The sequence below is a fragment of the Motacilla alba genome, chromosome 5 (genome assembly GCF_015832195.1).
Source record: "Motacilla alba alba isolate MOTALB_02 chromosome 5, Motacilla_alba_V1.0_pri, whole genome shotgun sequence".
Classification (NCBI taxonomy): Eukaryota; Metazoa; Chordata; class Aves; order Passeriformes; family Motacillidae; genus Motacilla; species Motacilla alba.
The window spans coordinates 25646514-25665500 of NC_052020.1; the positions used below are offsets into that span (position 1 = coordinate 25646514).

General features: G+C 38.8%; 1 protein-coding gene across 1 annotated transcript in view; it reads right to left on the reverse strand.

The window, feature by feature from the left end:
• The window catches only part of SPTBN5 (spectrin beta, non-erythrocytic 5), a 91036-nt gene extending 75540 nt beyond the window's left edge, over positions 1-15496 (reverse strand). Inside the window, 11 exon segments of the mRNA XM_038139264.1 lie at positions 1082-1288; positions 2431-2631; positions 3120-3273; positions 3716-3948; positions 5323-5461; positions 6379-7010; positions 9903-10131; positions 11013-11170; positions 11837-11956; positions 12365-12532; positions 15386-15496. Coding sequence (XP_037995192.1) covers positions 1082-1288; positions 2431-2631; positions 3120-3273; positions 3716-3948; positions 5323-5461; positions 6379-7010; positions 9903-10131; positions 11013-11170; positions 11837-11956; positions 12365-12532; positions 15386-15496 — 2352 coding nt within the window.
• Between the last annotated feature and the right edge of the window lie 3491 nt (positions 15497-18987).

Genomic DNA, 18987 nt, shown 5'->3' on the forward strand with positions numbered 1-18987 from the left:
AGAAAATTTGGATTTGCTAGTTCAAATCACAGCATTCTGACCCTTTAAACCAAAAACTTCCACTATTTTTTTGGGAACCGTTTCCACTGCTTTATTCTGAAAATTTAATTTGAAAACCTGAAAAATATTTGGGTTCTGTTTAAAGAAGAAGTTTAATTCAGCTCATTTTAAAACTTATTGATACAGTAAAAATTCGAATTTTCTGCCCAAATCAAAGTTGTTTAGTTGGAGGAGCTTTTTTATTTTCAGAAGTGCCAACAAAGCGAGGCAACTGACTATGCTCATGGTTCTCTTTGTGATGATGTTTTAGTACCTGAGCACTTCCAGTTTCAAAATCTGCAAGTGCCCTAGTGAATCAATACTTCTATTTGTGCATCAACACCATCTTGTCATATGCTTTTTCACATTTCAAAGCAAAGTAATAACATATTTCTCTAATAAAAATTAATGTTGGATTGATGAGGTAAAGGAAAGACCACAAGAGGTGCCCATTGGTCTCAAATTTATTGGGCTAAACATTGAGTGCATATAGATGTTTAAAGAAGCAAACTATGAAATGTGTCATTCATCCACCTCCGCTGAATTCTGTGATTAAATGAGCTGATCTCAGGTCAAAAGTTTCCTTTCTAGTCAGTGAAAAAGAGGGGCATCTGAAGAGCTTTACTTCATTTCATTTGTCTTAAAAATAAGGGATGGTATGAGTTGCTTCTGGAGTTGTGGGATAGTTCTTCACTACATTAGGGTACCAGAAGAATTTGTAAGGATATTTTGATTAAATGTCTGCTTTTTAAAGATTATTTAAATTAATAATTTTATGAGAATAAAGAGTGAGAAGGTATTTCTGAGGACCAGTAGAGAGTACTAACATGGATGACAGTATTTGTAGCACTTCAAAGAATACTAACTAGGTGTGCTATGAGCAGACAAGGAACTTCTTTGTCGCCTAAAATTTTCCCCAATTCTAATTAAAAACTTAATTTGGAATATTCTATTTGGATAAAATAAATAAAAAATAAATAATTGAAAAGCCATTTCGTTTACATTCTTCAACACAGTGTGACACAATCCCTCCTCTACTTACTGCAGCTGGAGCCTGCTGTGCTGCAATGTCAGCCTGCTCCTTGAGGCGCCTCATCTCGGAGGAATAGGCTGCAATCTCCTTCTCCAGGCGCAAGTGACGATGCAGCAGCGCTTCGGCGCTTGATTCATCTTTGCCATAGTCCTTGCTGGAGAGAAGGGGCTGCCTCTCTCGCAACCACGAATTTGCTTCATCGATGTCAGCAAAGTACTGAAGGAACACAGGGAGGAAAACACTTGGATTCATGCTGGAAGTATCATATCCAGCTCCTTCCTCTTTATTAAAATTATGAATAAGGAGAAATTCCATGAGGTCTGAAGCCATTACCTTACTTCCAGGTGTTGTGACAGCTATGGATAAGGAAACCCTAAACCTGTGATGTATTTCATGCTCACAACACAGCTAATTCACAGAATTGTAGTGAGTAAAGAGATTCAAGGATTGCCTATATAGCTGTTTAAAAACTCCTAACTAGCTAAAACTTCATGGTGCATAACAGCAGCAATAAAAGGAACCCACAATGTATGATGTTGGTAGGCATCTCTATGTATTACCAACAGATATTTTCTAATTGTTTAAGGAACAAGTAATGAGCTTGGTCTACAACAGAAGTTTACTTCTTTCCAGAATTTGCAGTCTGCCTGGCTATGGCTGTAGAAGAGTGAAACAAGGGTTTGAGACATAAAGGTACAATGGGAAACAAAGAATGCCCATTGTAATGAGGGACAAAGAAAAACAAAAACACCATAATGGTGTAAAATTTAATAGAGAGAAGAGAGAATTTAGACTTTCTTAAGGAAAAAGCTGTTCAGTTTTGTTCAAACATCAGACTGAGCAAAATCTTAATAAAGGGAGACTAAGAATACCTGAGATAATGTGATATGATTTAAGAATGTTGCTTTTATACAAATTCTTTATTTGCAGATGTGGTAATGTTTGTGCAAGTAAAATTGTAGGTCAGAATGGAAGCGTCAAAAGCTTTGCAGGATTTGTGAAGTTCATGGTCAATCTAAGTCTTACAACGTATTTCTTTTGTTGGTGGTCTTTCAAATTTTTTTTCATTTTTGAAACATGTCACACAGCCACCTGATCGACCCTCTAAAAAGACTCTGCATTAGCACTGTCATGTGAGTTATTTCCATTAGCACTTTTACCTTTAGAGCATCTCCCAGCTGCTCAAATCTCCTTCATGTCTGTCTTTCAGGAGGATTGAGGCTTCACTGCCAGAGATCTTTTCCAAGACCAACAGATAAAAACTTTCCAGCCACTGTTGTCTTCCACATGAGGGCATGGGGCAGAACTGAGCCACATGCATGTCTTACATATCACACACCCCAGCAGAACCCTCTTACCTGTTTGATGAGGGCTGCTGCCTGCAGGCGGCTTTTGCGATCAGCCACCTCGTCTTGGAGCTGCTGCCACAGCTTCTGGAGGTTGTCTGTGTGCCTCAGAATGTCATCCTGGCGCATGGGGTTCTTTTGGCTGAGCTCCCAGCCCCTCCTCATCACATCTGTACATATGGCCCTGTGTGAATTGCACTCTGCTTCAAGAGCCTAGCACAAGAACAGGAAACACATCAGCACAGCTCATTCCCTACCCGCCAAGAAAAAAGAGTGGCTCCTACTCTCAGCTGCTATCACACAAACCTGATAGAGAGCCCCATGTCTGATCCTTTCACCACTTCTCTCTTTATCCTCATGTCTCTTGGACGGGAAAAGAAGGTGAGAAACACAGAAACTAGCGACCCATTTTTTTTGCCCACCAAAAGTTAGCTAATACGGAGCCCAGTGTCTTCACAAGAAGTCCCACTTCTACTCCAGTATGAAGCATATTCCTTCTCTACCCTTTCCTTCCCCTCTTTGGGAAAAAAATGCCTACTCAATACATTTTTAAAAAATTCCAAACTCTGAAATAAGATAAGAATTATCTTATCCTTAAGATAAGGATTAGTTTGACAGCATTCTTATAAGCGCTGCACTGACTGAACTGAAAGAGACTTGCTTTAATACAAAGACAAGGCACCAGCAGCAAAGTAAGATACCTTGTTCTTCTGAATAGAGGCTGTGATCTGGCTGACATCTTTCCCTAATGTTGTCATTCTTGCCAGCTTCCACTTCTCAGAGATCCACGATTCTTCTTCTTTGCAATCACGGAAGAATTCAAAAAGCTTCAAAGCCTCTTCTAGCTGAGATTTACTGAACAAGGAAAAAAACCAGTGTGTGACTGTCAGAATTAAGATTCCATGAAGACAGTGGTTGGTTGATCAAAGAAATATTTAAAATTTGAGAATCTGAATGCCTTTAGTTGCTCTTTGTCATATATTAATTTATTTATGGAATAAGACAAAAGAAACAAAATTACATTTCCTTCTTTTTCTAGGAGATGAGGAGAACCATTTGCTATTCTGACTTCTCATAAAGCAAGTTATAATAAATGCTGAGAGTGAATCTGTTCTTCATCTATGAAAGTGCGTGATCCTTTCACAATTGCAATCAAGATACTCGAGTTGCTTTTGTTATGTCTTTATAAATGGAGAAATGACAAAATTTCAAATGCTGGGAAGCTGTGCCTTCTCATTAAAGAATGGCACATTGGGTATCCTAATCAGGAAAAACAGAGCCACAAGCAAAGCCCTACCGTGACTTGCTCTGAGCTATGAGGTTCTGGTACAGCTGGCGAAGCATCTGAACTTTTGCATAAAGCAATTCTGATTTAACTGTGCTGTCCTTGCTGATTTCTGCTGTTCTCTGGGTGATGTGCGTCAATCTGTCATCATAGGAAGAGATCTGCGAGTCAACCAAGTTGTGATTCTGCAGCAAATCTACCACTTCAAGGAGCTGCTTCCCACAGTCCTGGGAATTCACCAGTACCTACAAAGTGAGAAGAAAAAAATAGACATTTTCAGAGATCAGATGACCCATCCAGGGTCTCAGTGCAAATAAATCAGTTGAAAGGCTCCTGTTGTCTCTCATAGCTCCTCAATGTCCTAGAATGTCAGAGAGGTAAAACTAAAAACTTGCCTATTTAGAGAAATTGTACTTTTTTTTCAATTCCAGAAGCTAATGGCAACCATCCAGGGTTTTGATCTGCTGCAGTGTAAGTAATGGGCTCATCAAATAAGCATCTGTTTTTGCACCTAAGATATTTCTTCTAATTAAGCACTCAAGGTCTCAGGATTTGTGGGTGCAATAAATATCTCTTTGCCATATAGACCCAACTATAGGCAGATTGATTCACAGTCTGTATTTGAAGAATTCTGCAATATCCCATTCTATGTTGTGTGAACTGCAATGTTTGTTCATTTGAGGAGCCTACTTGTCTATGTAAATAATGAAAATAAGTACTTTATAGTATTTAATTGGTGACTGATGAGAAGTGCTTATCAGTCTGTCTTCTTCCTAACTGTATCAATGGATACAACTATTAATCCTAGGCTACTACCTCTACTTACCAATCTTTTCCCAGATTCCCAGATTATTGCTGTTCCAATGACACTATTACCATTAGATGTGCTTTGCCTACTAATGCTAGGACAGAAGTATTTATATCTTAGAGATAGTGCTTTAATTTGAAATTCACAGCTTCATATAGCATGCTGACTCTTTCAGCTTGGGTACAAAGCAACCAGTAGCCATGAGGATTTTCTGTCTTCAAGGTAAAGAATGTATACATACTTCCTTTTATTACAAAATCAATATGAACCCAGCTTTTTCTCATGCTGAAGAGTTTGTGCTCTGACACTCTGGTAACAGTGGAAATCCTTGCTAAAAGCAACCACTATGCATTTACAGTGGAACTTTTCTTTCTCATGAGCTTATATATCTGTAAGCCTGAGCTAATTCCCATCTGTAAAATTACTGCAGAAACTTCCAGAAGCTAATTAGAAGAATTATGTGGAATGGAGACAGGAGTATGTTTATTCCACTTTTGCTTTTGCACTCGTAAATTTAGAAGATACTCTTTCACATCTTTATATTACCATATAACTTGAACCTGTAGTACATTCCGTGTAATAGGATTCCTGGCTTTCTGATTAGGGAAATCCCCTATAGCGAAGCCTGTTTTTCCTCATGTAGTTATCTGTGATGATGAACCAAAATGCTCAATTAGGCATCTAGGTAAAAATTGTGTATTTTTTCTATAGCTCATAGACTTATCTCCTGTTGGCAGCAGCCAGTCCCTGGAACATGGGGACACACAGTGGCAGCGCTACAAGTTGTCTGCTGCTGGAGAGGGCTCAGTACCTGCAGCTCTTTCAGCTCCTCTGTAATGGCATCTATGTCCCTCAGGAGGCCCAGAATTTCCTGCATGGTTCCCAGGGATTGTTCTCGTCTCTGCAGCTGATCCAGGAGATCCTGCCATTGTTTTGAAATGCTCCTTTGCCTGCAAAGGAAGAGAAAGAAATTACCAGTCTGGACCAAAGACTTTGGGCATCGCTGGAGGATTCTCAGTGCTTGCAGCTTTAGAGGAGTTAAATGAACACACATGACTCTTGACATCAGTGTAAGAGGACAGGCCAGGAACACAAAACAGGTAAAAAAATGTTATTACAGGAATTTTGACTAGCACATCAACTGTCATTGACTTCTTAAAATTTAGAAATTGTTTAAAAGGATGTTCATAAAACATCCTTTTGCTTGATACAGGGAAACAAAGAAGTGCTCTTTAAATGGCTGCTTAAAGTAAAACATTTATCTAAACCGAATAATCAGTCACAATCTGATCTCGTAGTTTGATTTACTCTTTTTTAACTGTTTTTCTGAGTTTTCACAGAGGGTCTTGATTTTGTCTGAATTTATAAAAGCATTAAAAACCATGAGAGAAGTTACTTGTATGGCATTCTCAGAAACTCACTGACCAGGTTATATAATAATCTGAGATAACCAGAGAATTTATAATTTCTCAATATTTGCTCCAAAATGGAGTTAATCTGAGAATACCGTGCCTTAACCAGTTCATATTTCCCCAAATTGCAGACTGAAATAGAAATGTGTTGATTTGGGAAAAAAATAGTATTGCTCTAAGCATTTTTTGATGGCAGATAGAATATTTGGTAGAAATTTGTAGGTGTATTTTCATATATAACAAAAATACCTTAAAAATTTTTTTTTCATCCCAAATTGGTCTGAGGCTTTGATCATTCAAGGAAAAAAGTTAGAATTTTGAAGAAATTGCTGACAGTTCTATTCATAAAGAGCAAAGACAGGATCCACAGTTATAATTGATTTCCTTCCACCACACCACAGAATTTTAATTAGTATTGACCTCCACCACCACAGAATTTCTCAGCTATCACTCACTTCTGCAAGATTTGATCTTTGCCGTGATAGTTCTCCTGGCTGATAACAGTGGCCATTTCATCCAAAGCTGTGAAGCGTTCCCTCCTGGGCAGCACATCTGCCACAATGGCTTCCAGCTTCTTACTGGCAGCTTCCATTCTGTCCACACTCTCTGGCCAGAAGTCCTGCTTCCCAATCACTTTCCTCATGTCTTCCAAGTAGGACTCACGCAGGGCTGCCTTCTTCAGGAACCTCTGGGCTAGCTGTTCCAGCCTTTCCAGCCTCAGCATCTCCTTTTGCAGTGCTTTTCCACGGTTGTGCTCTGACTTTTCCAGGATGATCCAGTGCTTTTCCACATCCTGCAGCATCTTTCCCTCTGGGGGCAAGTATGGCCGTTGGTTGTTGGCTCTCTGCTTGGTCCTGATGTTGAAGAGATGAGCTTCAATCATGCCCTTCTCTTGGTATTTGGGGGGTTTCTCCACAGTGCGGAAGGTTTTAAAGTTGGCCATGAGCAGCCACATTTCCTGAAGAGAGTTGGGGAAATGACGGTCATCCAGTTCCACCACCTTCTGTTTAATCCATTTCAGGAGGTCAGAGACCATCTGCTCATACTGAAGCTTCAAGTCATCTATCTCCTTCAGCAGGAACACAATCTGTGATGGGAATATAAAATGACAAGCCACGTAAGAAACAGAATGAAGCATGGTGGGTGAACAGAAAGCAGTGTCTTCAGCAGCCATCACATTTTTATACAGATGTGCTGGTAGCTGTCACATCTGAGACTAGATGAAATGCTAGAACAGCCTTCCATAAAACACAGACAAATCAATATTATTTAATGTTTCATTTCAGTTTTTATTTAAGAAAACATTTTTGAGTAAACAGCATGGTTCACATTTTTTGTTTCACAATCGAAAAAAACCCAGATTTTTTTTACCAGTCTCAGTCCTCAACCCCAAACAATTTTAGGCTAATCTGTAACTTCACCCTTTTAGCTTCACCATTTAGGATTTAGGGGACCCTCCGACAAGATCTTCGTTTTCTCACATGCACACAGCAGACAGTGGTTAAACAGCTCCTTCTCAATCTCTTCTGTTGGAATTGTTTCTCTTTATTAAAATTACTAGAAAACATTTTGTGGCCAAACAGGGCTTTGGTAAGGATGTTAATTCTGATTTAATACTAACTTTTCAAGACCAAGACATCTATCTGTTTCATTTGTGGCCTGACCTGCCTTTATTTCAAGTTCAGGTAAACACTGGAGCAAACATCTAGAATTAAATTCCCAATGAAATAAAAGGTGCTCGAAAGAAATCATCCTTTCTTTCCATTTTTTCCATCTTTGTCTTTTTACATCATACTATTTTTTTTCCTCACCCTAATTTGGTAAAGGCACAGATCTTTATTCCCGCAAATGTCAGGTTTATTGCTGAAGAATGCTGTTTGCCTCTATCATTCTCCTGAGTTTGTCTGTCCCAGCCAGGCAGATTAGTGAGGGAGATGGCACTGAGAAAAGACCCAGTCCTTCCAAGTGGTAATCTGCTTTTGCTTACCAGAAAGTGCACTTGACAATCACTAAGTGCTGTAGTCTTGTAAGAGCAGTAAATAGCACCAACCTTTAGTGCAGGAAAAGCAGCCCAGGACATCAGGGCTCCTCTTTGAATTTTCTGCCAACGTACCCAGTTCTTTCTGAAAGATCCTAGCAAATGCATGGTCTCCCATCTCTCAGATGGGAGAGGGAAAGGAGATTTGCCTTCCAGAGCTGTTTCTCTCTGCCATCCTGGTCACTCACTTAGTCTGAACTCAAAGGCTTCCTTGACACATTCAGGCTTCCCTCCCAGTCCTATCAGTAAATTCAGAGCCATCTATTTGAGGGGCCCAAGGACATGAAGAGATTAACATCTGTTTCCCTCTCCTTCTGACTGTGTGTGTCAGAAATGCAGGAAGATGGGAATGCAATATTAGAGACAGGCTAAAAATAGGGAAGAAGTCAAAAGGAGAAAAAGAAGCAGGTATGTGGAGAGAGAGAAAGAATAACTATAACTATGGAAAAATGGAAAAAGCAGTGGAGCACAATTAGAATTGAAAAAAAGACAGAGTAAGCAAACTGCTTATTCATAAAATACTAAAGTTATGGACTTCTTGCTCCTTACAGTTCCTCTAATACATGCTTGTGGACTCAAGGACTGTTTCATGTTTATCAAAAGCTAAATAATGTTTCCTGGCCAAAATCCAGTGACCCATGCTTAGAGCTGTGAAGTCCTACTGCCCACTCTCCTCACCGATGCCCAAACTTTGACTGAATTCCAAGTCCTGCTGTCATCTAATGCTTCTCTTTGGAAACATGCTGCTCTAAAACAATTCTAGAGTATCTCTTGTTGGAAAGGACCCATAAGGACCATCGAGTCCAACTCCCTGCTCCTTGCAGGACTGCCTAACATTGGGTTTTCTGACAAAGATCATCCTCCAGACAGTCCTTCCACACTAACAGGCTTGGTGCTGTGGGGAGCCATGTTACAGGATCATCTGATCCTTGACCCAGACCACATTTTTAGCTGACCAAACCCTGCTTTGCTAAACCTTTTCACCTTGCACCACCAGGGAAACCTCAGTGTGGATTTTTGTTCCTCCCTCTAAGCAATGTATTCCCCCTCTCAACTGCACAGGCAGTTCTCCAAATCCAGATGTTCATTGGACCCATCCTGGATGTGTAGTTTTCTGCACGCTACTTATTTTGTAGTTTTGTCAAAACAAGAACAGACTTCTCTGGAGATAGAAGAGAAATTCTCTCAAGGAAAGTGGTATTCAGAGGAACAACTACAAAATTCCTTTAGTTTTCCATCAGTGAGATACAAGAAATTTTCAATATAGCTCATGATTTTACGTGAGGTGAATTGTATGTGGAAACAGAAGAAACCCCTTAACTTAGCTAAATTTAACTTAGTTAAATTTAATAAAAAATTAATAAAAATATTTTTTTTAATTTCAGCCAATTGAGCTAGCATTCTCTCAGTTTTATTTGGTAGTGGTGGTATTAAAGTTGTTTTGGTTTTGTTTCATTTATTTGGGCTTTTTTGTTTGGTTGGTTTTTTTTTTTTTTTTTTTTTCATTTTCCACCAAAGGAGTTAGAAAGAAAGAATGAGGATTTTCAAAGGAAATCAAAATTCAAAGTAGTTCCATAGACGAAAGGATCATCATTCCTATTAAATGAGAAAACTGTTGATTGTCTGCTTTTGCCTAGTCTTAATCTTCCCCCAATACTATTGAGATCTCTATGCCTCAAGCTGCCTTGGAACCATCTGTTCTCAAACAGAAACTGTGAGGTCAAAAAGGGATTGATTTTCAGTGTGATAATTGCAACCCTCTTGGAGATCAGAGAATGTAAAGGTACAAGTCTCAGGGTACGAGGTCTTTCAGATGGCTGTGTCTTTTGATTCAGTTAAAATGATCCTGAAGTTGAGCTTGCACAAAACTCCCCACACTTCCAAATTAAATTTAGCTTTACCTTTTTAACTTGAAATTTCCAAAGATAGCAATGCACTTACTTTGTTAAGTCTCTTTTGTATTGTCTGGCCTTGTTTCAGTCTGGAGAAGTAGTGGTAATAGAGTGACACGTAAGTCATGATGGATCTCTCATCTGGATAGGGCACTGCCACATCCTCAGCATCAAGCAGCTTGCTGATTCCAAACTCTTTCTCAGCAACATCAAAGGCATTGTTCAGGTTTTTAATGGGCTGGTCCTGCCGCAGTGAGCTATAGTGGATAAGATCAGGCCTGGGCAAGGAGAAAAAGAGGGCGTGGAGATGAAGGAAGATTTATGTTTGTTGTAAGTTCTTTCAGATCATAAACCATAAACTGTTTATGAGACTAAGTTAATAGTCACATAACTGTTAATGTTAGGTGACATTAACGCAGGAATTACTTTGACCCTGAACTTCATTCAAGAGCATTGCCCCTTGCCTACACAGCAGGAAGAAAATTGTTTTCTATGAAATTGAATTACCACTCCCAGCAAATGTCTGCCCTGATTTCTCCTCTTCCCCAATGGGTGAAAACCAAAACCCACTAGAGAGACAGTTGTGAGAAGGGAGGTGACTCCCAGCTGGGGAAGTTCCACAATCCCACTGTGGCATCCCCTATAAGATATAGCAGAACTGTCGAGGACAAAAAAGTGTTCAAGATTCCCATAGGTGGTTTCTCTCTCCTGCTTTTGGCTATTTCCTTTACTCTTTTTCAAAGGGACAGAGAAGGGAGAAAAAAAGGGACTGAGAAGTTGCTTACTCTATTACAATTGAACAGGAAGATGTTCCAAAGTTCATACAATAAAACCACTGCCTGAAGGAAAAAACATTAGAAAAAGAGCAAAGGGAACATGACTGAGGGGCTAAGACCAAATGGGCAGTACTGTTCAGATATGTGATATTCCCCTGGAAATTCAATATTATACCCAACTAAAGGAGCTTCCAAGCAGGAGCTTTTGGTCCTTCCTTCCAAGGAGAGAGAGAACTTAAGAAAGAAGAATCTTCAATAAGAAAGGGCAGAGAGTATCTGACAGTTTCTTGACAAAAACTTGTAATTCAGACCCTGGAACAACTTGTGTCAAAGCTAGAAACAGCAATGAGCAACTCTGCCTGAACTGATCTATTAAATCTTACCTGTGAGCATGTATGAGTGCATTGAAGGCCAGCCCATCACTCCAACTTTTGGAGAAGTCCTTCACACTCACATTGGAATAGCTGGCAGTTTTATGCTGACACCATAGCAATAAGGCTTCATTGGCAAATAGAACATCAGCTCTACCTCCAAATTCTTCCTGTGAAGAGAGCAGGGAAAAGAAAAATCGGTGTCAACAATATATGAAAATATTATAAGTGAGTTTACGTTTATGTTCCCCAAGGTCATTTTGTATTACTTTTGTTCAATTCACAGATCCCCTCAAAGTCATGACTTACGGACTGTATCTGTCATAAAGGTAGAAAAATTTACCATGAAAATAGAAGTTTTTGATTAAAAAAAAAAGTTAATTAAATGAATGCAGAAGCTATAAGGTGAAATGTAGGTGCTGAAATTTTTTAAATGTTTCTCTTCTGTAAGGTCTGTAGAAATCAGGCAGAAAGTTCAGTTTATTTGCTTCCTTAGCTGTGAAATAGAACTCATAACAAAATATGATGTATTCAGGTCTAATGTTAGAATGTATTGTCTTTGATTTCATAATAGCTTTATAGAACCTTGTTTTTCATGTTCTTAGAGTACACGTTAAATAATTTTAAAAAGCACGTGCTTCTTCAGAGCAGCGTCATGGGACTCAAATCTAGAGAGAACTATTGACAGAGAAATTCAACATGAAGTCAAAAGTTGGTAAAAATTTGTAGAAGAGGGTGAAGAACATGAATGTTCTTTCTATCTCCGAGTCACTGTTTTGTCCCTTTGAAAAGAACCCCACAATTGCACAAGCAATAAGACAAAGATACTGTTTTACCTTATCAAGTTTGATAGATGATATCTGAAATCGAAGTATGATGATCCAGATAAGGCCCAGGATTAAGGTTCTGTCACCATCTACGATATTCTCAGGACCAATCACTTTTACTTGTACCTGCTAATAAACCAGTATCTGTTCAGCATAAGAGCACTCATGCCCAGCTCTCAGTGTAACAAACTGTTACTGGAGAGGGTGTTCAGGCCCTTTTCTTAAGCAAAGAGGTTTAATGTTTACATCTTTTCATCAGTCCACAGACCTGCAAGACAGGCTTTGAAAACTGGTGGTAAGGGAGAGGAAAGAAGCACATTTCTTTCCTCCAAAGGAGAGGAATGTTATCTGTTTCTAAAACACATTACTGAAATAACAAGGAAATTTAAATTTGATTTTTTAAAAAATAAAATCCCTGGCCTGTCTTCAGAGGATATGTTATTGTATACTAGAGGAGGAAACCACAATGAACATGATGCAATAATTAATTAAAACATATATAAACTGTTGTGATCTCAAATATCAATATTAACTTACCTTGGATTTCAAAAATGTGATGGCTTTGCTGTTGTTCTCTAGAAAATGCACTCTCATCTTTCCTCGGCTTGGTTTGGGCAAAGCTTCTCCAGAGAGCAGCTCCAGGAGTTTCATGAGAGAGATGCCATCCTTCAAATCTATGTAAATATCTTCTATCTCAATCTTCACCTGTAAAGACCAGCCAGGCAATACAGACTCCAGCTTAACATTTGGCACAGAGAACCCTCTACTTCTAAAATGAAACAAACAACACCTTCTTGATGTTTCACTGAGTCTTCTCTATGACACTGCATATATTCACAGAGTGGTGAGTCTTAATTCAGAAAAAAATAGATTTGCAGGAGGACTTACAATAATTCTGAAAGTAGTCTGAAGTTAAAATAACCCCAACAACCAAACAAAAATGCAAATCCACAAAGGAGTACAAAAGAAAAAAGCAGGAGATTTTGAAAAATAAAAAAATGAGCATTTTCAAAATCAAATCTTTCAGAAATGCCGACATTTTTTATTCCAATTCAAGTGAATCTTTTATTTTATTGGAATAATTTTATTCTGAGCTGTGCATTTCATTTAAAAGTTGAGCTGATAATCCCATTCAATGACTCATTTTATACTCCATAGTCTCAACAAAGTTTGTCACGTACTGCTTGGACCTGCACTACCACCCAAAGTCTCCATATTTTTAGCCAGAGTCTCACACTAAATGAAAAGTTAGGATCATTTACAAAAGTGTGCTTTATTGATGCCAGTAATGAGGTCACTCAGCACTTAGGTGATACAACATGACACAGTCTGTACTCTGACCTAACAAGAACTTGCTTTGGGTGTTTCCTTTTGGCCTTATGCCACTTGCTATCTAGATGTGACATTAAAACCATACCACACACCTAAGACTAAATTACTGTGATTTTGAAAGTACAGTAAATAATCTTTTTAATCAAAAAAAGAGAGCGAAAAAGAAAGTGAGAAAGAAAAAGAAAGAGAGAAAGAAAAGAGAGAGAGAAAGAGAGAAAGAAAAGAGAGAGAGAAAGAGAGAGGGAAAGAGAGAAAGTGAGAAGAGAGAAAGAAAGGAAGAAAGGGAGAAAGAAAGAGAGAAAGAGAGAAAGAAAGAGAAAAGAAAGAAAGAAAGAAAGAAAGAAAGAAAGAAAGAAAGAAAGAAAGAAAGAAAGAAAGAAAGAAAGAAAGAAAGAAAGAAAGAAAGAAAGAAAGAAAGAAAGAAAGAAAGAAAGAAAGAAAGAAAGAAAGAAAGAAAGAGAAAGAAGCTATTATCTTTTCTAAATGTACATGTTAAGGGGAATATTTACATGTTAAGGGGGGAAAGGACAGACAACAGGTATGCACCTTATAATTTCTGATCAGTTACTAATTAGCTTAAGAAATCTTTTCTCCAGAGAAAGAAAAAAACACTGGAAGTGTAAAAAACAAGTTGGAGAGTGTTTAAATCTCTACTGTGTATGGCACAAGGATTTACAATTTGCTCCGCTGATTATCTCCATTAAAAAACCTCCCTGTTTAGTTGCCAACTTTATTCCTTTTTGCATATTTAATAAAACTTAAAATTCTGCCTATGATCTACTACAATAATAAAAAAAAAAGTTAGAGCTGTTTTATCCTGTGACACTTCCATAAATGAAGAATAGTTCAGTCCGAATTTGTAAAAAGACAGGCCTCATATATCTGCTTTATGTCTCACCCAGTTGTTGTTTTAATAGCTTTGTTGCCTCATTCTTCTCACAAAGATACCAGTCACAGACAGCTTAACAAATTCAATCCAATAGCATCCTTAGTGCTAGACTTGAAGTAGTCAACAGTGCAGTTGAGAACACTGCAGTGTCCTGTGGTATGATCCAATCACCTCAAAGTTTGCCTTGGAAAGCTGGGACTAAGCTGCCAGGAAGACCCAGATAAGCTCTGCGCCGTCTCTACCGTATATGGTTTGGAAAGCTCTCACAAGCTTTGCTCCCCAGACATTTATGATACGTGAACAAGTACATTGCAGGAACTTCAGACTGGCATTTTTATCTCTGAACTTGAAGGCATTTTTAAAATAAGAAATTATATGTCTACAGCTAAACAGGACTAATTTCCTACACCACAAAAACCTAACTTTCTACAGGTGGAAAAACAAGCATGTGTTTTGCATTTGTTTGCTGCCGTTACAAAAAATAAATTTGAAAGTTTTTTGTGCTCTGCAGCTGCCTTTGTATGAATCACAAACTGAAAACATTACACTGAAAAAACACATCTGGTACAGAAACACAGTGATGAGCTACAGTGGACCCAGTGGCCTGGTCCTGCTTGGTGTCACCAACATCCGTTTTCATTACTACCTACTACAGACTCTAGAAAATGGAATTGTTCTGGATGACATCATTCCTTTCTGTGCCACAGCTACATCATTCGTGCCTGAAACCTTATCTGCAGTAAGTCTGGAGACTGGAATATGCTGGCATTACCTTGCATACATGTATCGACTGCTCACTGGCTCTGAAGATTTTTTGAACTCTGAGAGCTACAGAAAACAAAGTGGTCTGTACTTGCATGGCAGTATGTCTGAAATTCCCAAAATTAAGGCTACTTTTTCAGATCCTTTGAGCGGCAACTTGAACTGAACTGATCAGGCAAAGCAGAAAGTCAGAATTTTCGGCCAGGCAATAAGAATTGAGCATTGCTTAAGAAAACCCTGACATCTGCAGATAATTTATTTACAGGAAAAAGAAGCAAATAAGGATTTTTCTCTGAGAGGATCACCAATGTACAATGGACATCACAATATGATGGGGTTGTACAGTCTACAAAATGAACCTTGATTTCAGAGAAGACTGGTACCATGGACAAAGGAGACAGATGTGAGGTAAAAGATAGAGGATGAAGCACTCTGGTTAGTAAAATCCTTCCCTGCTTGCACGTGACAACATTCAGGAAAAAAATACATTAAAAATAACATTAAAAAGGATACAGTGGGTAAAATAAAATAAAACAAAACCCAGAAAATATCTTCAAATTGAAAGAGCTACCTACATTATTCCTAGAGAAGACGTTGTTCATCCAGTTGGTGAAGGTTTTCTTTTGCATGGACATACGCTGCTCCTGCAGCTTTTTGATATGATCTTTTTCATATTCGGTGCCCATAGTCACCTAGGAAGCCAAAAATCTCAGTAGGCTGCTGAGTGCTGAAGAGATCTGCCAGGCCACCTACAAAAACCAGTCACATGCCCAGTGTATATAGGAAACCCAGCACCAACAGGTACAAGATTCAATACCACACCCAGTGTAGTACCTTCATTTCCTTTTACTTGCACTTTGTACTTCAATTTCACCAACTTTATTTTTAACCCGCTTGATTTCACCCTTTAAAGATACATCTCTAGCTTCAGGATGAAAATGTGACATGTATCTATGCAGCTTTACTTTCTTGCTCTTAGCCTCTACCCAGTCTCCTTGATCCCATGAGGACCACCTCTACCTGAAAGCCATCAATAACTCCCTTGGGTGTGCTGAAAGCACCTCACAGAGGACTGATCTTAGACACTGCCAGAAGGAGGAATCTGCAAATCACCTCCAAAAAGAAAAAGTGTGTTGTGTCCTCTGAGGACTGGTTGAGATTCTGTCCTTGGCTTTCACATCACAGTATTTCCAACATAAATCAAAGAGCTGCTAAGAAAGAAAATGGAACCAGCTTGTTTCTTTCCTCTCATGGGTTCAGTTTTTGCACATCTGTCACAGTAAGGGTGGTGACACAGGTCCGTAATCACATGAAAAACGTCCTAGCCTGGGTGTTAGGAAGCATTATTCCTCTTCTCTACTCTTGTCTACCTCATCCATACCAGTGAAAAGTCAGGCTTGTAATTCCTCACAGCACCCAAGATGAATATTCAGAAAGATTAGAAAGGAGGAGTGTTGCCTTTAGAGTCTGTGACACAATAAACTGGATTTCAGCTCAGCTGAATAGCTCTTTTGAAGACACTTGGCTTACATTGTAAATTGTAACAGCAGTGGCCTTGCTGTTATGAAGGCAGGAGGATTATTTAAATAAAAAAAGAAAAATCAGTGTATGATCCATGGCTACAGACACTTTTAGTGACCAAACATCATCAGCTTGAACTACTGCCATAATTATAATTATTACCTGGATATCAGCCTGGCTGGGAAATTATGAAACCTGTTGTAGTGATGGGACAGAAGAGAGGTGTCTACTGCTGTCAACCCACTGGAAAGAGAGAAAAGAATGAAAAATTAAAACATTGGAGAAACCGTGAGAGTGTGGAGTAGTGTGACATACTTCCCAAAATTCCATGTTTGTTTTGCAAAGGCAAAGTTCTGAACAATTACGGGCTTTGTACCCACCTAATCATAAATCATAAAATACTGAGAAAGAAAACTTTATCTGTCCTAGCATGAGAAGACAGCGACAGGGAACCAGCAACAACAGCCACTGCAAATGGGAAAGCCCTTACCTAATAGTTAACCATGCTCTAATTAGTATTAAAAAAATTTTGCCATTTTACAATATTAAGAAGTGTGGGAAGTGCAGAAGCAATGATTTATTACTGCATTTTTTTGTTATTTCTTTATGGGGCTGATATTTCTTAACTCTCAGAGCCAGAGTTCCTCAGAACAGGGACAGCATTGAAGCCTGGTGGGTCAGCAACCAGACAGGGAAGGGTCATGACTGTAGATGAAAGCCTAATGAAAGAAAGAATTTAGCAAAATCTGAAATAGAATTATGGAGAACATTCTCTCAACATTTTCTTATTTTGTGGGCTAGTTCAGCACTGCCTACTGTCTCCATACGAAGAGCAGGTATTCAGAGAATTGCCTTTCCCTGCTGGAGTGCTGGAGTGGTGACATTAGCTCACTCCCATGTAATAACCCATCTCATAGTGCCATTTCTGAGTTTGCCAAATGCTTCTCAGAACATCTGCAGGCTTCCTTTTTTTTTTTTAAGGATTCCCATCCAAACACTGCAGTCACCCTGAATAACGATAGAACTGGTTTCATTTAAGGTACAAAGGAAGATTATTTGTTGAGCTATTGCCTCACATGACAGCTCATCTGTTTCATCAAGTTAGAAATGCTCCCTGCATGGGTAGATGGTTACCTAAAGGACACATCTATAGTACATTATCTGCATCTGCAGGATGTGTATAGCACTGGGAGCCAAAACTAGTCACAGTGGTACATTACAAGAAAAGAAAAGATCAAAGAACATGAAAAAAATGGACTTACCCAGTTTTGGAGGAAGTCCTTTCTGACATTCAACAGCTGGTTTTTCTGAAGAATGACTTCCACTGGATCCACTCCTACATTCACCTCACTGCTTTAGTGCAGAGTGACCTTTGATTTCAGGAACAGAGACCAAGTATTTATGATCTACCTATGAACCTCTCATCTGATCTGAAAGAAATTAACCCATCAGGACACAAGTCAAGGTTGTCACTGGCCTTGTCCAATTCTTACGCTCAAAAATAATGTATGAAAGTCACCAAAATTGCTATAAACCAGTTGAAAAGTCATACATCTCTCTGAGGCTCTGGTAAAGATTATCTTGCACAATTGAACTGGAGGTTCTGCCCTTCTAAAGGAATTTTTACCTGGAAAATTGAACCTGACAATGGACTCAGGAAATGAAAGCACAGCAGAGAGTACAAAGATCAGAGCCATAGCCAAGTGGTTAAACTGGGACACAGCAAATGAGAAGGTGAAGTGCTGTGAAAAAAAAAAAACAAACTGTGAAGTGCCAGGAATTTGCTCAGCACTGCTTTGAGGACACTTTTGTGCACAGATACCTGCTGCTGGCAGGGCAACTGGAGTCAAGCTGGCAGTGCCAGCTGATTCCAAAGTTTACTATTCATGGACTTCTCATTAATAACAAAAGGGAAAATAATTCTGGTGACTTATATAGATAGCAGTGAGTCCTTTCTGGCCTTTACAAGGTGGCACATGCACAGGAAACACTTACCTAGCATCATTGCCAGGAATCAGAAAGTTACTGTCGGGAATCAGTACTAGAAAATGGGCAGGCATCTGAAATAAGAGGCTGTAAGGAAAGATATCAAGCTCAGAGATGAGATAAGGGAATAGCAGTGTTTTCTCTTTTAGCAAGAATAGTTAAGCATGTCTCCAAAAGGAACGGGAGGAAACGTGAGAAGAAATTAGGAATCCACCCAAACTCAGGATAGATAAAACTTGATCAGTACATAATGTGTCTTCATATGCACACTAGAGAAATATCATATATAATGTCACATAAAACTGCTAAAAATAAATAAGTTGAATATTTATATTGCAGGCATTTCTCAAAATATTCCCTCCAAATTCCTGGACTCATGTCCTGGACTAGCCAACTAATACTGTAAGCTGTTGGTTTAAATCTGGCACAGGTTGTTTAGGTTTTGTGTGTTGAGAAAATGTCCTTGTTCTTTTCAAATGGAAGGCAGAGGACCAGTGGGTGAATTGGTTCTGGATACAGGTATTTATCCTGCTTGAAAGTTAATTATTATCCATATAGTAAAATGTGCAAATCACTCTCTTAGCTTTTTATGATGATACAAGGCAATCAAAGATAGGGTATAAAATTTCACTAAGTCCTGAATATCTATCTAAAGTTCAAAGTTAAATGG